Source organism: Piliocolobus tephrosceles, chromosome 6 (genome assembly GCF_002776525.5).
Source record: "Piliocolobus tephrosceles isolate RC106 chromosome 6, ASM277652v3, whole genome shotgun sequence".
Taxonomy (NCBI): domain Eukaryota; kingdom Metazoa; phylum Chordata; class Mammalia; order Primates; family Cercopithecidae; genus Piliocolobus; species Piliocolobus tephrosceles.
This window is the reverse complement of record NC_045439.1, coordinates 69,879,339-69,906,988: the sequence shown is the minus strand read 5'-3', so window position 1 is coordinate 69,906,988 and position 27,650 is coordinate 69,879,339. Positions and strand designations below refer to the sequence as shown.

The window sequence follows — 27,650 nt, the reverse complement described above, 5'->3', positions numbered from 1 at the left end:
TGAGAATCGCTTGAACCTGGGAGGCGGAGGTTGCAGTGAGCTGAGATTGTGCCACTGCACTCCAGCCTGGGCGACAAAGCGAGACTGTCTCAAGAAAAAGAAAAAAAGAAAAAAGGAGAGAGAGAAAGTTGGAATTGGAAGAACTTTTTCTTCCTTCCTCCCTTCTTCCCTTTCTTCCTCTTTCCTTCTTTCTTTTTGGTGTTGGCTAATTCAAAAACATATTAAAATTGGTGAATCTATCAGGGTTTTCTACTCTTTCCATGATATAGGTATAATATGTCTAGTTAACTAAGTGAAAAAGCACAAAGTGCATTTGAAGAAAGGCAGTGAGGTTTAGTTCCATTTTGTTCAATATTATTTTCTGTGACCTTTCTTTATGTATTCGGAAATAACTGTTAAATTGATTTACATGAGATATCATTCACGAAAGTAAAAAAGCTGGCAGCTCCAGGACAAGGTAAGCCCAAACATGCATTTTGGTTTGGGTTAGCACTATTTTTCGTTTAAATGAATTTGAATGCTTTTAAAAGGGCCTTGTGCTCTACCATTTGCCTTCCTTATTATTTTACATTCTCAGCTTTTACCCATTCACCTTGCCTACCTAGCTCATGAAAGGATTTGAATTTGTGATACCTGATACTTTTACTCATGAAATTAAGGAACTTTGATAATTAGTCATGTGCTAGAAAATTATTATTAGATTTAAAAAGAAGTTTCAGTGACTAATATATTTTCGGTCTAGACAAAATAATATTTTACAGCATACTATTTTTAACAGAGTTTTGCATAGGAACTTTTATTTCTACTTACTTTCAAATTATTCAGTAGATATGTTAATAGATAGTAAGATATAATGAAATAGATGTATTGATAGTTCCCATCCCTTTTTCAGATTCTTACTAAGGTGTAGGTTGGAGTACATATTGGGGGGTAGAAGCACAGAAGAATGAAGTAGGGATAAACATTTTATAACCACATGGATAAAGTAAATAGTAGAGATTGGGCTAAAGTCAGATTATGAGATATCTAGTATAATTACAACAGGAGATATACATGGTAAATAGAGCTGCACTGACTGTCCCAGCCCTCACTAAATTTGTTCTTAGTGACTCCAAGATTTACCTATGCTTACAAATTTAATATAAGGCCTTCAAAAAACCAGCGCATCTCTTTTTCTTTCCCTTCCTTTATACTGTTTACTTACAAGTTGATACTATTCTCAAGTAGCATACAAAATGTCAAAAAATTAGTTTATCTTACTCTGAAATATTAATCAGTTTCTTTATTACAGCATTATGGAACATAGGCACAATGATATGCATTATGAATGTATGACTCCTTGTCAAGTTACTTCAGACTCAGATAAAGAGAAGACAATAGCATTTCTTCTAAAAGAATTGGATATTCTCAGAACAAGCAATAAAAAGGTATAATATGGAAAGTCTGATAATTGCATAGTATGGTTTTAGCTGTTGATCTTCTAAATTTCCTTTGTTGCCCATCATAATTCAGTTTTATTTTTTACTTTAATCATTTAACAGTAGCTTTATGTTTTTGCCATACCTTGCCATCAGGGTGTGGTTGAGTTAAAGGGTTGACAATGAAAACATTTTTTTGGTTTCCTACCTTGCTGGTCCACATTAGCACTTCCTTTTTCATAAGCCCCTGGTTCTTGAATAGGTATCTTTAAAAAAAGAAAAAAAAAGATTCATTCAAATTTTAGTAAAACTGTACTTCAGCATTATAGAGAATGAGAGATAGAATGTACTGGTTTCATGTTACTATCTTAATTTTTTTCTTTATTAGTATCCATGCCCCATATTTGACCTCAGTAATATATGTAATTAAACATTTCAGTAAAAAGACTTGGCCATATTGTCATTTACCTTGTGTTAATCTTATACTGCTGCATTTTGTCCAGTCCAATTTGTCACGTTATGTTTTATCTTCTGTTCTGACTCTTATTCTAGTTATAGTCATGTGATCATTAAATAATTTTACTAAATAATGTACATTTTCTGTGTCTTCTTCTTTTTTTTTAACCTCTACATACTTCTCTGATTTTAATATTCTAGTTGTGTGACCTAATCAAACTGAAGCATGATGTTAGGAATGTTGATCATGTTTGAAGGAAAACAACTAAAATGACAAAAACCTAGGGAGGAATTAAAAAAACATTTGGAGGGATTCTGTATGAGACGTTTTCTGTACTTTCATTTAGCAGTTATTTATTAAATGCCAATTATGAGTCAGGTGTCAATGCCAATTTAAATGGAATATGATGGGGTAGTATTCTCAAAGGGAGATTTGTATCAGATATTAAGATTATTGTCTTAATTTTGTTTCAAAATATTGGACTTAATAAGAGAAACTGTAAAGCAGTGGTATCTATTATTTTATTAGGAAAATCCCCTCCAAATATTTTGCATTAAGAAAAAAGGATGGATGAGACTGCTTTTGCAGTAGTTGTTTTTATTATTATTTCTTTTGAGATGGAGTTTCACTCTTGTTGCCCAGGCTGGAGTGCAATGGCGCGATCTCGGCCAACTGCAACTTCTGCCTCCTGGGTTCAAGTGATTCTCCCACCTCAGCCTCCCGAATAGCTGGGATTACAGGTGCCCGCCACCACACCCAGCTAATTTTTTGTATTTTTAGTAGACATGGGGTTTCATCATGTTGGCCAGGCTGGTCTCAAACTCCTGACCTCAGGTGATCCGCCCACCTCGGCCTACGAAAGTGCTGGGATTATAGGCGTGAGCCACCGCACCCTACCTGCAGTAGTTATTTTTAAGAATAGTGTTAGTCTTCTGAATTTCATTTGCCTATTCATGCACGTGTACACATAAATTAAGTGTATATTGGGATGTTTTTATAATTTCTATATAATACAGGTAATTATTACTTTATAAATAGCTTAAATTTTTAATTTTTTTCTGGAGTTATATATCTAGGCAGTTAAATATAATATTATATAAGAATTTAGAAAAAAACCAAAAACTTTGAAATTAATTATATTTTTGCAAGACTTTTGTGAGATAAAAATCCATGATTTTTTTTTAATGTGCTTTAGCTTCAACAGAAATTGGCTGAAGAAGATAAAGAACAGAGAAAACTAAAGTTTAAGCTGGAACTCCAAGAGAAAGAAACAGAAGCTAAAATTGCTGAAAACACAGCAGGTATAGTAGAGGAGTATTAACATATGGCCTGAAGAATCACGCACAAGGTTATTATATGATGTGTCTTGGTGAATACTAGCATACTGGCTTATTTGCCAAAGGAGGGGAAGCTCTTTCCTTTTTTTTTTTTTTTTTTTGGCTGCTTAGAAAATAGGTGGCTTTAACATCCTGGTACTGGTATTAGTGAGAGCTTTACCTGTATTCATACTGATTTGGGCATTAAATGCATTGTTAACACCATGTCAATCCAATCACAAAAAGGTTGTTTGTTTTGTTGGAAGGGGCTGAACAAACAAGGGGAAATAATGATTACCAGTGCCTCTACCTTTCAACCAGCAGTTCAAATACCACTTATTGTTTTAGCTTGTTGAGAGGAAATACTTCTCCTTTGTATGAAGATAGTCACATATTCATTGCCAATGGAAACCTACATTTGATTACAAAATCTGTTTTGTGTAATTAATAAGTTTTCATCTGATGATGTAGATGCTAATAGAGATAATATTTTCCCTGAGATTAAAGTGAAAGGTTGCCAAACTTTCAGATTATAAATGATTACCTTAAATATGTTCTGGAGTCTATCTTTACTCACAGGTCTTTGTAAGGAGAAATTTTTTAATGTGTTTTTGATGTGTTATAGATACAATGAAATGATTCTCAATAGTCTGTGATCTCCATCTGTGTATGCCACTGTGAATGTCTCTCTCACATTGTTTTAGTATGTTAAGGAAAGAGAAATTTCATAGAGTAATAGACATTAGCATTCAGAGCCATTTTAGACATCACTGATTTTAACATTTTTATATCATTTGGAATGCTTTTAAGAAACAATTGAATTTTGTGATTAGTCTGAGGTTATCATCATGCTTTGCAAGTCACTTTAATGGGATTACATATGTGAAAGAATTATTTTAGGTCAGAGATTTGATTAACTAGTAGAGCTTGTCTTTAAAATATTACTGTGGAAAATAGAACTAAACATTGCTATGAAAATATAACAAAGATGACCATAAATAAATACACCAGCTGAATACTAGATGGTTGCTTTTCTGTTAGTGTTAAACTACCACAACGTTTTCATTTTTGTGTGTGGGAAAATATGAGAGCAACATATTTTGAGGAAAATTAATAGTTTGTTAAAAATAAGTATTTCAAATATAAATTCAGAACAACTTGGCAATTTCTTAGCTTTTCATAATCAAATATATAAATATACTAATTGTTAGGATACTATTACAAGAAATTTGTTTTGGATACTATTACAAGATTTTTGTTTTAAGGCATTTGCATAATGTTAACTTTGCATATGTCTTACAGAAATAATTTAATAAGATTTGGGTTTTCATAACCTATTGAAAATCATGAATTAATGTGTCTGCCTAGCCCTAGCCCATTTATTTCTTGGAGGGGAAACCTAATTAAGCAATAATATTTACTCCTTGATTTTTTTATAATGTAGCCAAGCAGATACTTCAAATATTTATTTATTGGTATTTATTTAAGGGTTCCCATTTGAACAGTTTGAATCATGCATTCATAAAATGGAAATAATTTGATTACTTTGTTATTCTTATGATTATATTTCTCATTAATAACAAAATATTATATTAATAAATGTCAATTATTTAAAAGATGTTTAATAAAATGTTTATAGCATTCTAAATTGATGAAAATAATAGTGTTATTTAGTTTCTCTGGAACAAAACAATCTAGTTAAAAGAGATATGTCCAACCATTTGCTTATAAAAATGACACAAAATGAAAATTCCCCAAAGTTTTTTTAAGGTATAAATTTTCAAAGTATATCTTTCTTCTTTAATATTTTACTTCTATCTCATTTTAAGAAGAGACAAAGTATTTTGCCTATAACATTAGAAAGAATTATTATTATTATGTCAAAATAAAAATATGAATTGCTGAAGAAATTCATTGGTTTAAAACAACAGAAAATGTGGTAACTGACCCTTTGGTGGACTTTTGAACTTTTTCATATTTTCCCATTTTATGTATGGTCTTAAATAAGCTTGTTTTAAATAAACTTATTTTCTATCTGATGAATAGGAGGTACAGTCAAAAAGCAAAACAGAACAACAAAAACTACCTTGTTAGTATCTTAATAGAAAAAAGAGCAGTATAGGACTATGATTACATCTAATGAATTCTTTATGTCTTGTAATGTGAAAGAACAAATAATCCACATATGCATGGATGTTTGTTTCTATGACCGCTCATTTTTATATTTGAAATAAAATGTGTATTTGGCAAAATATAAGCATGCACACATACATAAGTATTATAATGTACTTAAGCAGAATATATATGTTTAAAAATATCAAACCACTTCACAATAAAAGAAATACTTATAAAAACTAAACATTGGAAACAACAAATAGGAGACAATCTGACTATAGATTTTAAAAATAAAATGTTAACTAAAATATGAGGTACCATAAGGAAATAGTAGGCGTTTTCTTAGAGTATGTAAAATACAGAGATTTATATATAAAGATACTCATATAATATTAGTTGCTATAGCAAGAGAATTAAAAACAGTCTAACCATAAGGGAATTATTAAATAAGTTATGATACATTTATAATTTGAGACATTTTATAATAATTAAGAATATTTGAGGATATGAGAAAAACTTCATAACTATTAAGTGAAAGAAATAGGGGAAAAACTATAATATAATTTTATAAAAATAACAATATATATACATGTATGTTATATAAAATAAGAGGCAAATGTTGGTGGTCTTTAAGTGAAACTATTAATTTTTCAGTGAACAGTTTCTGCCTTTTTCAGATTTTCTATAATCAGCATAGATTTAGTGTTAAAAAAAACCAACATTGTTTTCAAAAGATGTGATTTTTTTTAAGAAATTACTTGCACTCTAATCTTAAAATTTGAGACATAAAGACCATATGGTTTTATGAAAACCATATGATGGCTGTGATCCAGTTTTGCCATTTTTTACCCATGCCATTTTTTTAGTCTTTCAGCTTTTCCTCGTATTTATTTTTATATCTTTATGTTTATTATGTATCATATATACATTAGTCTATCTTGTCTTCCAAGATGATTGTATAATTTATAAGACTCTGGTACAGTCAAGACCACATAAAACAAAAGATGTCCAGTTCTCAGTAGGCAGTTTGGAGCAATTGGGAAGACCAAAATCCTTAGAGTCACATTGATCCAGGTTCAAATTACAGCTTGGACACTTGATACTGATTCTCTACCGTTGGGCACGTTATTTAACCTCATTGGGTTTATCTTCTCCCATGTAAAATGTGAATATTAACCAACTTACCAGATGATTTTAAGGATTAGTGTTAATATATCAAAGAACATGGTATATAACTAGTACTCAGTAAGTTATGGCTCAAATTAATATTATTTTGTTGCTTTATGTTTATGAAATTCTTAAATCTTTGATGTCATTATTGCCAGCAGTTGTGAGAATACATTTTATTCTGTTTGGCTTTTAAGTAAAAATTAATGGGCTACTGTTAATAGATTTTGAAAGGGCACTAAACTGAAAAATGGACAAACAGAAGAAGAAACAAAGTATTTGATTATTAATAAAACTGCAGTTGAGATACAAATATTTAATATCACTAATACATTTTACTCAAATGTTAATTCAAAATAAAAGAAATGGGGTGCAAAATATTTGAGCTTTTATGCAGTGTGTACCTATGATGAACTTTTATGTAGACCGTTACTTAGCTTCAAGTCTTTTTCCTTTGTTTCCCCATTGGTTTTTTCATAACCAATGTGATTTTATGAGAGTTTGAAACTCAGCTGTGTCCCCTATCATGTTAAAATCTCTGATGGTTGACTCCCTTACCTTTCTTTTCCTTTCTCACTTCACCATCATTATTGTCATTGTCACCATCTTGATACTGTTTATTAAGCACTTAAATGTTTCACAGGAACTATGCTTACTTCTTTACAAATCAGACAAATATTTATTGCAGACTCGTTATGTTCTAGGCACTGTATTAGACACTGAATATAGATCAGCATATAAGACAGATTTGGGATCTCAGGCATTTTTTTTTTTTTGCCTGTTATTACTTCTCTGAAATCATAATACACCATACATGTTGTAAGTAGTGATTAAATGCGCAGACTTTGAATTCAGACCTTTGTTCTAATCTTTTTGCCACTTATCATGTGTAATGACAGCCTCACTAAGCATTAGTTAAAATCTACTATAGGTTGTTGTGATGCTTAAGTGAGATAATGTTTATGAAGTGCTTAACCCATAGAAGGCACTCAATAATAATTATGATGACAAGATGATGATGTTGTAACCATCTTGTTTTCTCAAGACTTCTTCATCTAATAGAGGACATACTCAAAGTGTTCCTAAATGTGTGATTATGTAAATAACTATCCCATACTTATCTATATAATTAGTATGGGATAGTAATTTATATATGGTTTTGTTTCACAAGGAATTGATTTTTGTTTCTTTTGTTAAAACAGTTTACAAAGAATTTTTATTAATAATTTAGTTTGATCCCCAGTTTTGAGTTTTCCTTGATTTTTAGAATTAACTTTATTTCAAAAGTGTTGAAATATTTTTTAAAATTTAAAATCTGTAAAAAAAAAGTTAGAATGTATAATAAGTAGGTCTTATTTAGTCTTAGGAAAAGCTGAAATGACCATCTCACTCCCTATGTGTTAATTATTTACTTCATCGTAGCTGTTTAAGACTTTTTACTGAGTTTTAGCTCATTAAATTATACATGTGGGTAATATTATTTGAAAATTGTATGAATGACCTTCAAATGCTAGGGGATGTTTTAGAGAAGCAGAGAAGAAACACTGCATTTTTGTTCTTTAGGTATGTATCTCTTCTCACCTAAAAAAAGTCATTAAAACACAAGCATTTTAAAATTGGTTTTAGTTCAATTGAATTTAACAATGAGAGATAGTATGCTATGGCCTGATTTGCAGCCATTAATTTGCTCTTATGTCAGTGATGATGTGTTTTTATGCATCTTAAAAATAGCTTGTTCAATTAAACCTTTCATTTTTCCCAAACAGTCCCAGTGGGCATTATCTAGTGTTTTTTGTCTCTTTAATTTTTGTTATTCTATTATATTCTATTCTGTTGCTTTTATAGTATGCAGATGATGCTTGAATTTTACATAAAAGTATTTATTTAAATAGTGTTTTATATGTTATTTTGTGATATTTAAAATATTTATATTTCTTTAAAAGCCTTATTTTTCTATTTCTTAAAAGCTCACTTTAGAGCCTCTGCTTTATATGTTAGTTATTTTTCTTTCTTGCATGTCATCCATTAAAGATTAGCTGTGGAAGGTTGGCGCATGGAGAGATTATGAATGACAGAACAACTCCTGTAGAATAATAATCAGTTTTTGGTATTTAATGCTGTTTGACTTTTGCAGACACATTTCTTATTAACCTTTGGTACAAAGAGAAATCCAGGTTCCTGATATCTCATGGAGAAGATGAATTTGAGATCCTCTTCCAATTAAACTGAAATAAAGCCAATATTAGGTTTTAGCCAAAAGAACTCCTTAGTTCCTAAGTCTTGTGTTTTTAAGTCTCTGTCTGTCTATCTATCTATCTATCTATCTATCTATCTATCTATCTATCTATCTATCTATCTTTCTTCTAATCTATCTTACTGCATTTTAACATGTAATTCAATGGTTACGTAGTTTGCTTAACTTACTTGTACTGATGATGCAAGCATTTGATTTTTCTCTTTAAACATAGATTCCTTTCTATGCATGCAAATTTAGACTGATACTTTGTAAATTAAAAAAATATATTGTCAATATATTTTTATTACAGAAAATGTTTATTTTCTTTTGGTAGGGAGAAGAGGAGTTTAATTGATATACTTTAATAGCAAGTATATCAAGATACTCTAGTGGATTAAAATGGGAAAAAAAATTATAGAAAATGTTTACATTATTCTCTTGTGAAAAGATTATCTGTTACTATGTATCATATCTCAGATGATGTTGACCATCTAAGAGGAACAAAAGTTAATTTTCTTTACCAGAATAGAAAATGGCATAATTTTTATCTTTAAGAAATAATACACATTGGAATCTAATTTTTCTGTGTATATAATGGGCATCAATAAAATGTGATAGCCTTTAACCTAATACTTCAATGCCTTAACAGTATTAAATTATAATGCTGCCTTAAATTTATATCTGTATTTATTTTTTTAATTGGAAAAGAAAAGGGATTTCAAGAATATGACCACTAATTTCAGATAACATGAAGGCCCATCTCTGTGAAACACAGCAGGTAGAAATATTGATAGACTATTGATTATATTACTATCTTTGGCTACAGAATTCTATGGATATGAATCAGAATGAATTCTGACGAGTGCCAGGTCAAATAATACTTGAGGAAAGAATATAACCAATTTTGTATCCTTGCTTCCTAGAAAAGTTCGGTTTTTTTCTGGAAAAACAATAAAATTGGAGTAGACAGAGGATCCGTTATATGTAAGAATAGCCAACAGCTGGAAATATTTTATTGGGTTTAACATACAGTGGACTTTAGCATAATGTCAAGCATTTGAAAATATATGTAATTAAGGTATTTACAACATAAAAATAACAAAAATAAAACTTTTCAGAAAGTTATCTAAAGACTTTTTCATATGTCTAATGATTCTAAAGAGGAAATGAGATTAGAAAATGTTTAGATAGCACTTATATTTCAAAGAATTTTCATATTGGTATCTATTAAAATTTAATACTGATAGTGTGTTTAGTAAATACACAAAAAATTTTTAAGTTATATTTCAAAAGGCACACAATTATCAATACCGATTTTAATGCTTCAGGGATAAACTTTTCTCTTTCACATTGGAAAAGGTAGCTCCAATATCACATATATTAAATCTTTGAATGTAAGCATAGAACATATTTTCATGTAAGCATAGAACATATTTTCAGAAAACTTTTTTATAAAGTCTTTGAGTTTTCTATAGTAAATACATGTGTATAGTAATCGAGGGTTTTTAAAAAAATGCTTTTGATTCATTGTCTTGCTACTGAAACATACTGTTTTGCATAATTTTCAAATTAATCTTGAACAGTTTCTGTACTGACACTGAGTGTTTAAATTTACAGCAACTTTACAGAGGAAAGTTTGAAGTATATATTAAGAGTTTTAGGCCGGGTGCGGTGGCTCAAGCCTGTAATCCCAGCACTTTGGGAGGCTGAGACGGGGGGATCATGAGGTCAGGAGATCGAGACCATCCTGGCTAACACGGTGAAACCCCGTCTCTACTAAAAAATACAAAAAACTAGCCGGGCGTGGTGGCGGGCGCCTGTAGTCCCAGCTACTCCGGAGGCTGAGGCAGGAGAATGGCGTTAACCTGGGAGGCGAAGCTTGCAGTGAGCTGAGATCCAGCCACTGTACTCCAGCCTGGGCGACAGAGCAAGACTCCGTCTCAAAAAAAAAAAAAAAGAGTTTTAAAAGCTGACTTTTAATCTAGTCATCATACTTCTAGTAATTTTCTTAATTAGGTATGTATATACATAAAGATGTGTATACAAAGATATTCATTACAGTGTTGTTTATATAGCCAATAGTTGGAAACTGTATAATCTCATATTAGGAACATCTTAGTTGAATCATATATAGCATGTCCAAATGATAAAATTTCATGTGCTATTTTATGTTTTTGAAGAGTACTGAAGCATATAGAAACATATGCTGCTCATTTTAATTACAGGGTTACAAGGCTATACTAAATATTTTTCTCCTTTAAATTTTTATGAGTTTGTACTACTTTTTAATCAGAAAAAGTTATTTACAAAGTAATTGTATAAAATGTTGCAAAGTCCTGTTTTAAAAAAATAAATAGTCCCATCTATGAAAGAAGTTCTGGAGTAATCAGTTGAATTCAGCATTGTTATGCCAAAAACAGAAACATTGAACTAATTTGAGTAGGTTTTGGTTAATTTTCTACTGGTGTGGGTCATCTAACATCTATTTTAAAATTTCCAATAACCAGTTTATGCAAAGAAGCAAAAATTACAATTATTAAGGAAATTAAAATATATAGTGTTTGTAGTTCTAGAATATATATTTGGTGGTTTTATAAATGCCAATTGTTCTCAGATTTGCAAGGAATCAATGTAACATCATTATAATTCTTCTCCAGATGGTTATTGCTCATGTAAAACTGTAATGGTAGATATTCATAGAATCTGAGATTCTTTTATATGTAGTAAATCTGGTCTTTTACAAAATTATTGTCTATATTGCTTAGAATTTTCCAACATGAATTATTATCCAATTATTATTTGATATGTTTAAAATCCTAATGATTTATTTTTCTTTCTTTTTAATTTAGTCTTTTATATTTACATAACTACCATAGGATGTTAACAGATGGATTTTTTTTCTTGCAAAATGTCTGTCCTCCAAATTATGTTATTTAGAGAATCATGAGCCAATGTTTAAACTAGAATGTTATCCAAGGTACTGTCTCACTCTTACTGTATTTTAAAAGTAGTTTGAAAAGTGTGGAATATGGATTTGTCAATAGACTTGGGTCTACTAAGAAAATATGTACTCTGCCTTGACTCAATAAACTCATACTTAGTATGGTTCAGCTTCTTCATATTTATTCTTGCCCATATTAGAAAACAATTAGCTTACTAAACAAATTTGAGTATTTGGTTGAGGAGGGTATGGGTGATCCTCTCTGAATCTTTCTCATTTGACTAAGAATTATAGGATATTTGATAACCATGTTTAAAAATGGAGATATCCAAATATTATTGTAAACACCCAATGATTTGTTTTACCTACACTATAAGTATTTTACTTGGTTGGCTTACATAGTAGCTAATAATATTTGTTAATGTAATTTAACTGCTGTGAACCTTTACTGAACAAATATTGAAATTTATTCAAGTCAAAGAAAGAGAATCTCTAATGACTTTTGTTAAAGCTTCTATTTAATAGTTAAGGAGAAAAGTTTGTATGACATATGAGATGCAATTAACAGTAGATTTTACATTTAATAAAAAGAAAGAAGCATGCGTATTTGCTTTATTCATTCCATCATAATTTGCATTAGAGCTGTGGGTGTTTAATGAGCAAATTCCAACTAAAATGCTATATTGATTTTCTAGTGAACTTTGTAATAGTCATCCACCTTGGAAAAGCTCAGTGTTTACAATTAAGTTTTCTTTACTAAAAATGTTTGAGAGTTGCATATTGATCCTTCGAAAGTACTGAATTCCAGAATCAGGATTTTTTATAACCAACAAATTTCACATCTAATAGATGTTAAAATTTGTCATTCAGTAATACCTTAATTTTGGTTTTGAGGGTTTTTTGTTTTATTTTTAATTGACAAATAATAACTGTATATATTATTCCCTTAATTGATGTATGATTTGCAGATTTATGAAGTGCAATGTGATGTTTCAGTACATGTACATACATTGTGAAACGATCAAATCAGTCTGATTAACATATTTACCACCTCAAATACTTACTGTTTCTTGGTGATGAGGACATTTAAAATCTATTATTTTAGCTTTTTGAAATATACATTACTATTCATTATAAGTCACCTTGATGTGTAATAGATCACCAGAACCTATTCTTCCTGTCGAACTGAAAATTTTATTTTTTGACCAAGATCTCTCCTTTCCTCCTCCACCCTCACCCCCAGCCTCTGGTAGCTATTTGTTCTACTCTTTAATTATGTGAGTCCCACATTTTTAGATTCCACATATGTGAAATCATGAGGTATTTGTCTCCGTGTACTTGGCTTATTTCACCTAGCATAATGTCCTCTAGGTCTACCCATGTTGTTGCAAATGACAGAATATTCCTTCTTTTTTTCAACTTTTCCAGCTGAAAAACCTAAATCCTACCTTTTAAAGGCTGTATTGTATTCCACTGTAGCACATTAAAAAAAATTCATTTATCCATTGATTGGCATATCCATTGTTTCCATATCTTGGCTATTGTGAGTAATGCTGCAATGAGCATGGGAGTGTAGGCATCTCTTTAATGTACTTCTTTCAACTCCGTTGGATACATACCTGGAAGTGGCACTGCTGGATCACATGGTAACTCTATTTTTAGTTTCATGTAGAACCTCATACCGTTTTCCAAAATGGCTGTACTAATTTACAGTATCACCAACATTGTGTAATGATTTGCTTTTCTCCACATCCACACCAACACTTGTTATCTTTCATATTTTTGATAATAGCCAATCTAACAGGGGTGAGGTGATAACTCATTGTGATTTTAGTTTGCCTTTCTCTTGTGATTAGAGATGTTCAGCTTTCTTTATATAACTGTTAGCCATTTGTCTTTTTTTGAGAAATATTTGTTAGGTTCTTTGCCCGTTTTATTTTATTTTATTTTATTTAGTTTTGAGACTGAGCCTCACTCTGTTGCCCAGGCTGGAGTGCAGTGGCACAGTGTTGGCTCACTGCAACCTCCACCTCCCGGGTTCAAACAATTCTTGTGCCTCAGCCCCCGAATAACTGGGATTACAGGCGCATGCCACCAGGCCTGGCTAATTTTTGTATTTTTAGTAGAGACATGGTTCCACCATGTTGGTCATGCTAATTGTTCTTGAGTAGTCGAGTTCCAGGTATATTTTTGGTATTATTCTTTTAATTAATGTGTCATTTGCAGATATTTTCTCCTACACTGTAGGTTGTCTCTTACTGTTGTTTCCTTAACTGTGCAGAAGTTTTTTAGTTTGATGCAATCCTATTAGTCTGTTTTTACTTTCATAGCGTGTGCCTTTGGGGTCATATTCAGGAAGTCTCTGTCTAAACCAATGTCATGGAACTTTCCCTGTGTTTTCTTCTAGTAGTTTTACACTTTCAGGTTTTATGTTTTAGTCTTCAGTGCATTTTAAACTGGTTCTTGAATAAGGGATGAGATGATGCTTGTTTTTATTCTGCATGCAGATATCTAATTTTCCCAGCACCATTTATTGAAGAGATTGTGCTTTCTCCATTGTGTGTTCTTGGCACCTTTGTTGAAAATCAGTTGACCATAATTGTGTGGGTTTATTTCTGGATGCTCTGTCCTGTTCCATTGGTCAGTGTGTCTGTTTTTATGACAATACCATGCTGTTTTTTTTTTTTTTTTTGAGACAAAGTCTTGTTCTGTCATTTAGGCTGGAGTACAGTGGCGTGATCTCAGCTCACTGCATCCTCCGTCTCCCAGGTTCAAGTGCTTCTCCTGCCTCGGCCTCCTGAGTAGCTGGATTACTGGAATGCATCACTATGCCCAGCAAATTTTTGTATTTTTGGTAGATATGGGGTTTCACCATGTTGACCAGGCTGGTCTCGAACTCTTGACCTCAGGTGATCCATCTGCCTCGGCCTCCCAAATTTCTGGGATTACAGGCATGAGCTACTACACCCAGCCACCACGCTGTTTTGATTACTCTAGCTTTGTGATATATTTTAAATGGTAGTTGCTTAAAATTGCTTTGACTGTTTGGGGTCTTTTGTGATTCCATATGAATTTTAGGATTGTTTTTTTCTATTTCTATTTCTGTGAAGAATTACAGTAGAATTTTGATAGGGATTGCATTGAATCTTTAGAGTGATACCTTAATTTTGAAAAACATTCTTATCATTTATAAATTCTATAACCAGATTTTATGTGTTTGTGCATGTGCGTTTTCTGGCATTTAAAATTTTAACCTTAGAGTACTTAAATGGCAATATCCTTTAAATACACATATACATCTTTGGATTTGAAGTAGCATTTAAAAAAAAGTGTTTTCTCTTGATCACACAGGACCAAAGAAGCCCTCTGTATATAACACTTACTTTTAAGCATATAGATGTTTAGACTTATTACTAAAGCACCTGATATGCTAGTCTTACCTCTTTCATCAGGTACTATTTCATGTAAAGTGGTATATAACTTGTATTACAAGTAACTGTATAAAGATCTGGCCACAGTTTATAGAAATGAAAGGAAACCTATTGGCATTTAAAGTTTAGTAGTTAGTATTTTAACCTTTTGATATCTCAGAATATTTCAGGGTAGCATGTTGATCTATGCTTACATCGCTATTTACCATCATTTTGTCCCTTCTGTCTGTCCTACAAATTAGAAGTATTTTTATTAGACTGATGTGCTGCCTGCTGCACTAAGGAGGCAACTTAGAAGTATGTGATAATGTTAAACTTAAAAAAATCTTAGAATACCATATTTTTGTTTGTTTGATTTTTGAGACCCTGTCTTGCTCTGTCTTCCAGGCTGGAGTGCAGTGGCACGATGTTGGCTCACTGCAACCTCCTCCTCCTAGGTTCAAGCAGTTCTCCTGCCTTAGCCTCCCAAGTAGGTGGGACTACAGGCATGAGCTACCATGCCTGGCTAAGTTTTGTATTTTTAGTAGAGATGAGTTTTCATCATGTTGGTTAGGCTGGTCTTAAACTCCTGACCTCAGGTGATCCACCTGCCTTGATCTTCCAAAGTGCTGGGATTACAGATGTGAGCCACTGCAATATTTTTGATAAACTATTATTAATATAAATATGGTATGCAGCATACAATATAGAATGGATTCAGAATAATTTTTCTTTCAGTCCCTTACATAATTTTTGCCTGCCAATGAAAAAGGCTAAAAATTGAGGAATTTTGACTTAGATTTTTAATATGTAAGTAGTACAAATTAATCAAAACCACATTATTAATATGTCTAGGAATTAAGTCATATTGTGACTGTGGTTTGAGTATCATTACTGTAGTGGTAGAATGGAACTAACATTTGTTGATGATCCACTTTATTTATTTGGCCAAGAGCTTTCATATATTTTCTAATTTAATTTTTCATAACATCATGAATAGTGGTATTTTACCCATTTTATATACCCGAACTTCAACTAAAATAATGTAAGAAATTAACAAAGACAAGGTTGCTAACCTTTAATACCTTAGATCACAGTTAAAACTCATATTCTTCCATACACCACGCTATTAACCATACTATGCAAGATACACCATGTTGGTTTCTCCAAACTGCTATTACTGCCCTTACTGGTAGGATATTCTGTAGCATTAGAAGGGAAAAGTAAAATTCATTTTTGTGTACTACAGTGGGTAGAAGTTGCTGTCAAAACAGCATGAGGCGCCAGGTGTGGTGGCTCACACCTGTAATCCTAGCACTTTGGGAGGCCAAGGCAGGTGGATCACCTGAGGTCAGGAGTTAGAGACCAGCTTGGCCAACATGGCAAAACCCCATCTCTACTAAAAATACAAAAAATTAGCTGGGTGTAGTGGTGGGCGCCTGTGATCCCAGCTACTCAGGAGGCTGAGGCAAGAGAATTGCTTGAACCCGGGAGGCGGAGGTTGCAGTGAGCTAAGATTTCACTATTGTACTCCAACCTGGGCAACAGAATGAGACTCTCAAAACAAACAAACAACAACAACCAAAAAGAAAACCAGCATGAGGAATTGATACAGTAGTCCCATCTTATCTATGGTTCCTTTTTCCACGGTTTCAGTTATTCAAAGTCTGCAAATATTGTGAAACATTTCAGAAATAAACAGTTCATAAGTTTTAAATTACATACTGTTTTGAGTAGTGTGATGAAATTTTATGCCATCTTGCCCAGGGTGTGAACTGACTGGCTAGTTAGATCCATGCTGAATACTCTACCACCACTTTTCCACTACTTACAATTTAAGAAATACAATAATAACTTTTTTTTGTTTTTTTTTTTTGAGACAGGGTCTTACTCTGTCATCCATGCTGAGTGCAGTGGCACAATTACAGCTTACTGCAGCCTGTACCTCTCAGGCTCCAGCTGGGTTTCACCAAGTTGGCCAGGCTGGTTTCAAATTTCTGGGCTTAAGTGATTCTCCCACCTCGACCTACCAAATTTTTATTTTTTTGTAGAGACAAGGTCTCACTATGTTAGCCAGGCTGGTCTCGAACTCCTGGGCTCAAGTGATTCTCCCACCTTGACCTGCCAAAATGCTGGGATTATAGGTGTGAGCTACCATGCTGGGCCTAATAACTATCTTGATTAACTGTATATTAATCGGTAACAATCCTTGGGCAGGGATCTAATACTTTACAAACTAAAAGAGCATTTCAAAATATTTCTGAAGTTTATTTTGTAGTTCGACAGTATAAATAAAATTTGGTTCAGTGATTCAGGTATTTGAGGCCCTCTTTGTCTAACGTTGCAGTAATATTATTATTATTTTTTGAGATGGAGTTTCGCTCTCATTGCCCAGGCTGTAGTGCGATGGTGTAATCTCGGCTCACTGCAACCTCCATCTCCCGGGTTCAAGCAATTCTGCCTCAGCCACCTGTGTAGCTAGGATTGCAGGCATGCGCCACCACGCCTGGTTAATTTTGTATTTTTAGCAGAGGTGGGGGTTTCACCATGTTGGCCAGGCTGGTCTTGAACTCCCGACCTCATGTGATTCGCCCACCTTGGCCTCCCCAAGTGCTGGGATTACAGGCGTGAGCCACCGTGCCTGGCCCACATTGCAGTAATGTTTTTAAAAATTATGTAAGCTTTCAGACATACAAACAATAAAATTATGCTTAAGAAATGATAATTTCAGATAACATTAAGCTCCTGATACAGTGCTGCAAAAATCTAGATGATGCCATTTGTGTTAAAATCTATATCAGTAGTGCCCCCTGCTCTGTGCAGATGTGCACTACTATAACAGCCCAGCATTGAGCTATTTTATTCTTCCCTTACCCATTTTCTTTCCTCCCCTTCCACCTTCCCACTGAGATAATTACTATTTTGAATTTTGTGTTTACCCTTTTCATGATCATTGTATTATTTATTTATTTATTTGATACTGAGTCTCACACTGTCACCCAGGCTGGAGTGTAGTGGCACAATCTCGACTCATTGCAACCTCCGCCTCCTGGGTTCACGCCGTTCTCCTGCCACAGCCTCCCGAGTAGCTGGGACTACAGGTGCCTACCACCATGCCTGGCTAATTTTTTGTATTTTTAGTAGAGACGGGGTTTCACCATGTTAGCCAGGATGGTCTTGGTCTCCTGACCTGGTGATCTGCCCGCCTAGGCCTCCCAAAGTGTTGGGATTACAGGCGTGAGCCACTGTACCTGCCCTGCTCATTGTATTATTTTTACTAACTGTGTCTATTCGTAAGTAGTGGGTAGAGTTGTTTTACTTTGAAACTTGCTATTTTTGCCAGCATTTTGTTTTTGAGATTTGTCCATTTGTCCATAGTCTAGTCATTTTAAATGCTGGGTAGTATTCCATTCTGAATGTAATTTATTTATTCCTGTTAATGTTGATGGACATTTGGGTTATGCCTAACCTTTTGCTGTTATAAGCAATGCTGCAGTAAGTATTTTTGTACATGTTTACATTTACATATGTGCATGAATTTCTCTAGGCTACATATCAAAGAGGGGATTTGCTAGGCTAGGCCTGTCTTCAACTTCAATAAACGTTGCCAAATTGCTCTTCAGAAGGTTGTAGAAATGTATCTGCCTATCTGCAATATGTATGAGAGTTTTCTTTATTTTACAGGCTTACAACATTTGCTATTATTAGACCTTTAAATTTTTGCTCTTTTTAGGGGTATGAAGTGGTATCCCAGTTTTGCAGTACCTATTATTAAAAATACTATTTTCTGAATTGATTAATTGATACTAATTCAGTTTAATGAGTAGTCCTTACAATAATAATTACTTATGGCTTTTATTTTTGCTAAAGGTATACATTCCTCCTTTATTTTCTATGATTGACTGTGTGCTTTATATATTTTGGTAGCTCTGGTTGAAGAAGTGTATTTTGCGCAGAAGGAACGTGATAAAGCTGTTATGTCTAGACTGCAATTAGCCATTGAGGAGAGAGATGAAGCAATTGCACGAGCCAAGCATATGGAAATGTCTCTAAACATGTATGTACACTTTTAAAACTCTGTATGATATTAGGAACACTTATAAAAGGTATGCTTTAGGTGGTAGTTACATATTCAAAAATGTGACTCATTCTTAATGTGTTACCCTAGGAAATTGCATATCTCCAGTCCTTTTCTTTCTTTCTTTCTTTTTTTTTTTTTTGAGATGGAGTCTCGCCCTGTTACCCAGGCTAGAGTGCAGTGGTGCAATCTCGGCTCACTGCAGCCTCCGCCTCCCGGGTTCAGGCAATTCTCCTGCCTCAGCCTCCTGAGTAGCTGGGACCACAGGCACTTGCCACCATGCCTGGCTAATTTTTTTTACTTTTAGTAGAGATGGGGTTTCACCTTGTTAGCCAGGATGGTCTCAGACTCCTGATCTTGTGATCCGCCCACCTTGGCCTCCCTAAGTACTGGGATTACAGGCATGAGCCACCATGCTCGACCTCTCCAGTCTTTTTCTAAAACCTTTGGCATACTAGTTTGCCTGTAAGGAATAGCAGTCAATTTGAAAATAGAAAGAAAGAATTGCACATCACTCTCAATACAATTACTTTCTTTATTTCTTCATAGTTTTGTTGTTCCTTCATATGTGACTCCTCTTTTTATTATCTCCTCTTCTCCTCATTATCACTTTTAAAATTTATTTGAGCCATCTGAGTCTTTCACTTCTCTCTGCTTAATATCCCTGTTCCTGTTCTTTACTGTTTTTTACTTGCAGTTTTTTTAGCTTTGGTTTTTAAACTTGAATGATACTTGAATAGGGTGGAGCCTAAGAATCTACATTTTTTAAACCAACCCAGGTGATTCTGATAGATAAATGATGGACTACACTTAGAGAAACAATGCCCTAGAAATATGTACTTTTCAAATTCTAATGTACAATCTAATCACTTGGGGGATCTTGTCAGAATGCAGATTCTGGTTCATTAGGCCTAGGTTGGGACCGGAGATTCTGTCCTTATAACAAGCTCCCAGATGTTACACATGATGGTAGTCTAAGGAATATGCTTTGGTGGAAAGGCCCTAGAACATCTAGAAATATGTTACCTGTACAGATAGATAGAATCCAGTAATCTAATATTTAATGTTCAATCAGCATACTTATGGCATGTTTACTTTGTCCCGTGTTGTGGTAGGCTCTGTGGAGGAACGGAGTAAAGTGCTAATTAAAACATGGTTCACTGGGGAGACAAAAAGCCATAAATAATTAATAATATGTGTTCAACTTGTGATTAGGTAATACTTGTTTTTCGTTTAGATTAATGATTTCATTTTTTTGAAGATTGATAGGCTCATTGTAGACCATTAAACTCGTTTAAAAATAACAAATAAAGAAACAAAAACATTCACCTAAATTCCACAATGCCTATTCCAAAATAACCATCTTTATCCATAGGGAAACATTATTTCAAACATTTTCTCTTATATACTTAAATATCATTACCTAGAAGGATAGATGGCTTGGGGTTGATTGGAGGTAGCCATAGAATTAATTGGATAAAAATCAATTCTTTCTCTACATGTCGTATTTGAGAAGCAGTGTAATGTAGAGACTAAGAGCACAGATTCTGAACCCAATCTATCTTTGAGTATTGGTTCTGCTGCTTCCTTGCTGTATAGCGATGGACAAATTACCCAAAGTCTATAAGGCTCAGTTTGTTGGTCTATGAAATGTATATAATAGTGCAGGTTATGAGGACTTATACAGGTTGTCATAAGGACTAAATTACTTGTTGACTATATATGTATATATGTAAAATATTTTATATATATAATTAAAATATATATATATGTATGGGTTGGTTGTTTGTTTAGAGACAGAGTCTTGCTATATCGCACAGGCTGGAGTGCAGTGGTGTAATCAGAGCTCCTTGCAGACTTGAAGTGGGCTCAAGTGATCCTCCTACCTCAGCCTCCCAAGGAGTTATGACTACAGGGACTTCAGGCACATGCCACCATGCTTGGCTAATTTATAAAGTTTTTTGTAGAGATGGCATCACACTGTGTGGCCCAGGCTGTTGTCAAACTCTGGGCCTCAAGCGATCCTCTCATCTTGGCCTTCCAAAGCCCTGAGATTACAGGCATGAGCCATTGCACCTAGCCAAATCACTGAGTATTGAAAAGTACGTGGCTCATAGTGAGTGCTATGTAAGTGTTAACTTGAATTTAAGAGTAATAGTCAATTGAAGTGAAATTGAAGAAAATTTTGAACTTCATGCAATATTTTCTCTTAACAAACTATATTTATTTTCTAGACACTCTTCTAATAACAAATGAGACTGAAAAAAAGGTGTTGGAGTCATCAAATTTTTTTCTTTTCTTTTATTTAGTATATATTTATTTTTTAAAATTGAATAGAGCCAGGGTTTCACCATATTGCCCAGGCTGGTCTCGAACTCCTGGACTCAAGCAATCTGCCTGCCTCAGCCTCCCAAAGTGTTAGGATTATAGGTGTGAGCCACCAGGCCTGGTCAGAATTTTCTCATTTATTATTTCAATTGAAAATATTGTGTGACTCTCAGGTATGAATTGACCTTAAAAGAAGTTGAAGTAAAATTAATATAAGTAGAGAGTTTATTGGGGCCAAGCTTGAGGAATTCACCATAGCCTGGGAGCTCAGATTCACATTGCTCTGATATACACTTCTGTTAGCAGGAGTTAAGAATGGACTTTTATTAATTGTTTTCTTTTTTTAAGTTTTTAAGGTTTGTTTGTTTTTTTTTTTTCTAATCGCGATGGAGTCTTGCTATGTTGCTCAGGCTGGTCTCAAACTCTTAAGTTCAAGCAATCCACCCACCTTGACCTCCCAAAATGCTGGAATTACAGGTCTTAGGCACGGCACCTGGCCAGGAGTGAATTTTTAAATGCAAAAAAGAGAGATAGGGAGTGGGCTGATACAAAGTTTGTCAGGAACTGTATTTACTTTACAAGAAATAACATTAATTAGTGATTGGCTATGCGTTGTTAAGCTATAGGGTATGGGTCATAGTGTCTGGTTTGGCATTATTAGGTTAAATTATAGCTACTTGTAGCAATAGCAAGCAGTTTCAAGAGATGAATACAGGCCGGACATGGTGACTCACACCTGTAATCTCAACACTTTGGGAGACTGAGGTAGGAGGATTGCTTGAGTCCAGGAGTTCAAGACCATTGTGGGCAATACAGTGGGACCCAGTTTCTACAAAAAAAAAAAAAAAAAAAAATTTAAAAAATTTAGCTTAACATGGTGATAAATGCCTGTAGTCCCAGCCACTTGATAGGCTGAGGTGGGAGGATCGCTTGAGCTCCAGAGATGGAGGCTGCAGTGAACCTATGCACTCCAACCTGGGTGACAGAGCAAGATCTTGTCTCAAGAAAAAAAAAAAAAAAAGATGAATACATAGCTCAGAGGGTGGCAAGTAAGACATGATTGCAGTCTCATTTTCATTCTTTCTGGGCCTGATAATTAAAAGGGCTTGCATTCCTCAGATAAAAGTTCTTTTCTCATATGAAAGAAAGAAAGAAGCACTTTAAAACTCCGCTTTTTTCATTAAGAATTTCACATTAAAAAATCTGTAAAAGTTGTATTCATTTCTATAGCCATATTAGTTTTTATAGCCAAAGTGTGCCCTGTTGTTTAATCTTAACTTTAAAAGGATTGAATAATCATTGCTGGAAGTTTTATCATAGATAGCATTTTTATCCCTGAGTTTTTTATTGTGAGGAATCACTGGGTGCGTCAGTGGAAACAAAAACACAAACTCAACGTGCTTTTTTCTTTTCTCTTGTTCAACACAACAATCAACACAGAAGCCTTTTTTGACCAAATGTGTAGTTGTTTTCCCCACATACCAAGTAAGTAAGCAGTTCTGCAGTAGACACCAGCTGGTGTCCTCCAATTAAATTCTGACACTATCTACCTGGAGAAAGCATCAGATCCCATAGGTTGAGGGCTCAGTTCCACAAGACTGGCCCTGCTTCAGACAAAAATCGTTAAGTCCAGGCCTCTGAAACTTCTGACTGACCAGCTTCAAGTGAGGATTCATACCGTCCCCTCTTTGGGTTCAATTAATTTGTTAGAGCAGCTCACAGAACTCAGGGAAAACTTACATTTATTATAAAGGATATGACAAAGGATACAGATAGAGAGATGCATAGGTCAAGGTATGGGGGAAGAGGTACAGAGCTTCCATGCCCTCCTTGGGTACACCACCCTCCAGGAACCTCCACATGTTCAGCTATTAGGATGCTCTAGGAATCCTGTCCATCTGGGTCTTTTATGGAGACTTCATTACATAAGCATGATTGATTAAACCACTGGCCATTGGTAATCAACTTAACTGCCCTGCCCCTCTGCAGAGGTTGGGGGTTGAAGCTCAGAGTCACAACCTTTTAATCATGCAGCCTTCCTCATGACCAGCCTCCATCCAGAAGGTATCTAAGGGCTGCCAGCTATCAGTTAATCATTAGCATACAAAAAGACATCACTTTGGAGATTCCCTGTAGGTGAGGAAAGGAGTAGGGGAGTGGAATGGTGACCAAGTATTTATTTCACAATATCACAGCAGGTGAATGAATTTCACTTTCAAAGGAAGAGTTCATAAATACCTTATTCTCTGATTTAACATGCTTCAGATTGGCTGTGTGTTATCCTTGTATTCAAGTTTTTTATAAATATAATTCTTGAGTCAAGTATCCTTTTATTCTAAACATTGTAAAAATGTTACTCTCTTGTTTTCTGTTATTGTTTGCCTGAAAAGAAGTCTTGAGATCAATCAGATTACTGATCCCTTTGTGTGTGTGGGTTTTGTTTGTTTGTTGTTTGTTTTTTGAGACAGAGTCTTGCTCTGTCGCTCAAGCTGGAGAGCAGTGATGTGATCTCAGCTCACCACAACCTCTGTCTCTGGGATCCAAGCTATTTTCCCACGTCAGCCTCCCAAGTAACAGGGACTACAGGTGAGTGCCACCACACCTGGCTAATTTCTGTATTTTTAGTGGAGATGGGGTTTCACCATGTTGGCCAGGCTGGTCTGGAACTCCTGACTTCAAATGATCCACCCACCTCAGCCTCCAAAAGTGCTGGGATTACAGGCATGAGCCACCGTGCCTGGCTGTGTGTGTGTGTGTGTGTGTGTGTGTGTGTGTGTGTGTGGCTGGAATTACAGGCATGAGCCACCGTGCCTGGCTGTGTGTGTGTGTGTGTGTGTGTCTTTTTTTTTGTCAGATACCTGAAGGATTCATCCTTTATTCTTAAAGTAGGGCTGAATCAGAGCAATTGTGTTCATTATTCTTTAATAAGGTTTTGGGGACCACAGCATGCTTTTCAAAGGATTATTTGATTCTTCCTTTATTTGATGGAAATTTTACCTTTTTTAAAAAATTTAACTTTTATTTTAAGTTCAGGGGTGCATTTGCAGGTTTACTACATAAGTAAACTTGGGTTTTGGGGTTTTTTTGTACAGATTATTTCATCACCCCAGTATTAAGCCTAGTATCCATTCATTTTTTTTCCTGATCCTCTACCTCCTCCCATCCCCCACACTCCAATAGGCCCCAGGGTCTGTTGTTCCACTCTGTGTGTCCATGTGTTCTCATAATTTAGCTCCCACTTATAAGTGATAACATGTGGTATTTGGTTTTCTGTTCTGACATTAGTTTGCTAAGGATAATGGCCTCCAGCTCCATCCATGTTCCTGTGAAGGACATGATCTTGTGCTTTTTTATGGTTCCATGCTATTATTTCATGGAAATTTTGCTTTCTAAATAAGTTTTTTTGTATAGATAGGGTCCTGCTGTGTTGCCCAGGCTGGTCTCCAACTCCTGGCTTCAAGCAGTCCTCCCTCCTTAGCCTCCCAAGGTGCTGGGATTATAGCTGTGAGCCATCACAAATGGCTTATGAAAATTTTAGGTCTACAAATGTTTTGGATTTTAGGTTTTCTACTTTAGAGAATCCAGATACACTTATATGGGACATTTTTGTCCTTATGTGTTATCTATTCAGTAATGATTAATATTTTAATCTGCTTTTGCATTCACTGTGATGATTACAAATCTTTCCTTTATGTTGGTAATCCCAATTGTCATTGTTCCTTTCCATGGTCTTTCTAATTAATGTATGTGATTTTTATTTATTTGTTTATTTTTGATTCTCAATTTATTTCCTTAAGTTTTATATTTCTCTTTTCACTTTATTGTTTGAGCCCCTTCTCTTTTATTTTATTGAAATGATTTTCTTTTCTTTTTCTTTATAAAATGCCAACCATGGGTAGGAAAATTTTCTTCTTTCCTTTGTGTCTTATTTCATTCATGCTGCCGCAATAATAGAATACCTGAGACTAGGTAATTTATAATGAACAGAAATTTATTGGCTCACAGTTCTGGAGGCTTGAAATCCAAGATCAAGGTGCTGGCATCTTTCAAGGGCCTTTTTGCCGAGTCATCACATGGTGGAAAGCAGAAGGGCAAAAACAGGCAAAAGGGACCTGAAGTTGCCCTTCTATAATGACATTAATTCATCCCATAAGAGAGGAGCCTAGTGGCCTAATCACCTCTCAGAGGTCTTACTTCTTAATACTGTTACCATGGCATTTATTGATTGATTGATTGATTGACAGAGTCTCGCTCTGTCTCCCAGGCTGGAGTTCAGTGACGTTATCTAGGCTCCCTGCAAGCTCCGCCTCTCAGCTCCCTGCAAGCTCCGCCTCCCGGGTTCATGCCATTCTCCTGCCTCAACCTCCCAAGTAGCTGGGACTATAGGCCCCTACCACCACGCCCAGCAAATTTTTTGTATTTTTAGTAGAGACGGGGTTTCCTTGTGTTAGCCAGAATGGTCTCTATATCTGGATCTCGTCATCTGCCCGCCTCAGCCTCCCAAAGTGCTGGGATTACAGGCGTGAGCCACCGCGCCGGCTGGCAATTAAATTTTAACATGAGTTTTGGAGAGGACAAACATTCAAATCATAGCACCTTGGTTTATGTTTTCTTGTTTTATTATGAACTAATTTCTTTTGCATGTTTTGTGTTGTATTCGTGGTGTATTCACAGTTGCCATATCATTTCTTTGCATCTTGCTCATATTTGAAATGGCAATTTTGTCAAAAACTTTTAGCAGAACATAATGGTACAAGTGAATTTTCCTTAATAAACTTTTTTTTTTTTTTTTTTTTTTTTTTTTTTGAGAAGGAGTCTCATGCCTCGCTTTTGTCGCCTAGGCTGGAGTGCAGTGGCATGATCTTGACTGACTGCAACCTCCACCTCCTGGGTTCAAGCTATTATTCTCCTGCCTCAGTCTCCTGAGTTGCTGGGATTATAGGCACCTGCCACCCCCCCGGCTGATTTTTGTACTTTTAGTAGAGACGGGTTTTGCCATGTTGACCAGGCTGGTCTCGAACTCCTGACCTCAGGTGATCTACCCGCCTCGGCCTCCCAAAGTGCTGGCATTACAGGTGTTAGCCACCATGCTCAGCCTCCTAAACATTTTATTTTTAGGCCTGTTTGCCTTCTTTGAGCTGCCATTTCTTGGCAAGGCATTGCTCTTGCTACCTTTCTATATAACCCTAGGGCAATGGGATGGGAATGGAGTTTGGTAAGACCTCTCTGGGACTGTATGCTCCTCTTGTGGGAGGTTCTGTCCTCTGCTTATGGGATTTTGTTTGGTGCCGTACATTAAGGGTTCATGCTATCTGGTCTCTCTATATGTATCCTAATTTCATGGGGATATTGCTTTTGGGCTTTTATTTATTTCACTATTGTAGTAAAACATGGCCAGCCTTGATTCTTGATTCCTCTGTATAGATTCTTAGGTAATACAGGCTTTTCTTCATGAAAAATTTTTGTTAGTTTTATCTGGGCTGTCTACTTAACTCATTCTCAGATTATTTCTAAGCTGTGTGGTATCAGTGAAAATTTCTGTTTTGTTAGCTCACTGTCTTCCCAACACCTGTTTCATAGGTAATCTAGCCAAAATAATCATCTCTGCACCCTGCACTCCCTCCCTATTTAAAAAAATTACTACATGACAGCCTACCTTCTTTACCATTTGGTTAATTTGCATATTCTATTCATGTAGCTATATGATGGGATAAGTAGACTTGGGTGTTCAGATTTCACTGTGCCATCTTTACTTGGAATTCCAAGTTTTTAAAGATTTTTTAAAAATTGTAGAGTAGTTTTAGATATCTAGAACAGTTGTGAAGATCATACAGATAGTTGCTGCATAATCCTCACCCATTTTCTCTTATTGTTAACATCTTACATTACCATGGTACTTTTGTCACAGGGGAGAATTCAGTATTGTTACATAACTATTAACTGAAGTCTATACTTTCTTTAGATTTCACTAATTTTTCTCAAATATCCTTTTTATGCTCTAGGATCCTAACCAAGATTGGATTTAGTTTGTATGTGTCCCTAGCCCATCTTGGGCTATGACATTTTTCTCTAACTTTTCTTGTGTTTTAAGACCTTGATAGTTTTGAGGCATATTGATCAAGGTATTTTACACAGAATGTTTCTCAATTTGGGTTTTTCTCATGGTTATTGGGGTTATGAGTTT

General features: G+C 34.7%; 1 protein-coding gene across 1 annotated transcript in view; it reads left to right on the top strand.

Annotated features, from left to right (window-relative positions):
• The window catches only part of MIPOL1 (mirror-image polydactyly 1), a 366,103-nt gene that overhangs the window by 73,513 nt on the left and 264,940 nt on the right, over positions 1-27,650 (top strand). The window contains exons 6-8 of the mRNA XM_023189671.1: positions 1,292-1,427; positions 3,071-3,176; positions 18,988-19,117. Coding sequence (XP_023045439.1) covers positions 1,292-1,427; positions 3,071-3,176; positions 18,988-19,117 — 372 coding nt within the window. The remainder of the gene's footprint in view (positions 1-1,291; positions 1,428-3,070; positions 3,177-18,987; positions 19,118-27,650) is intronic.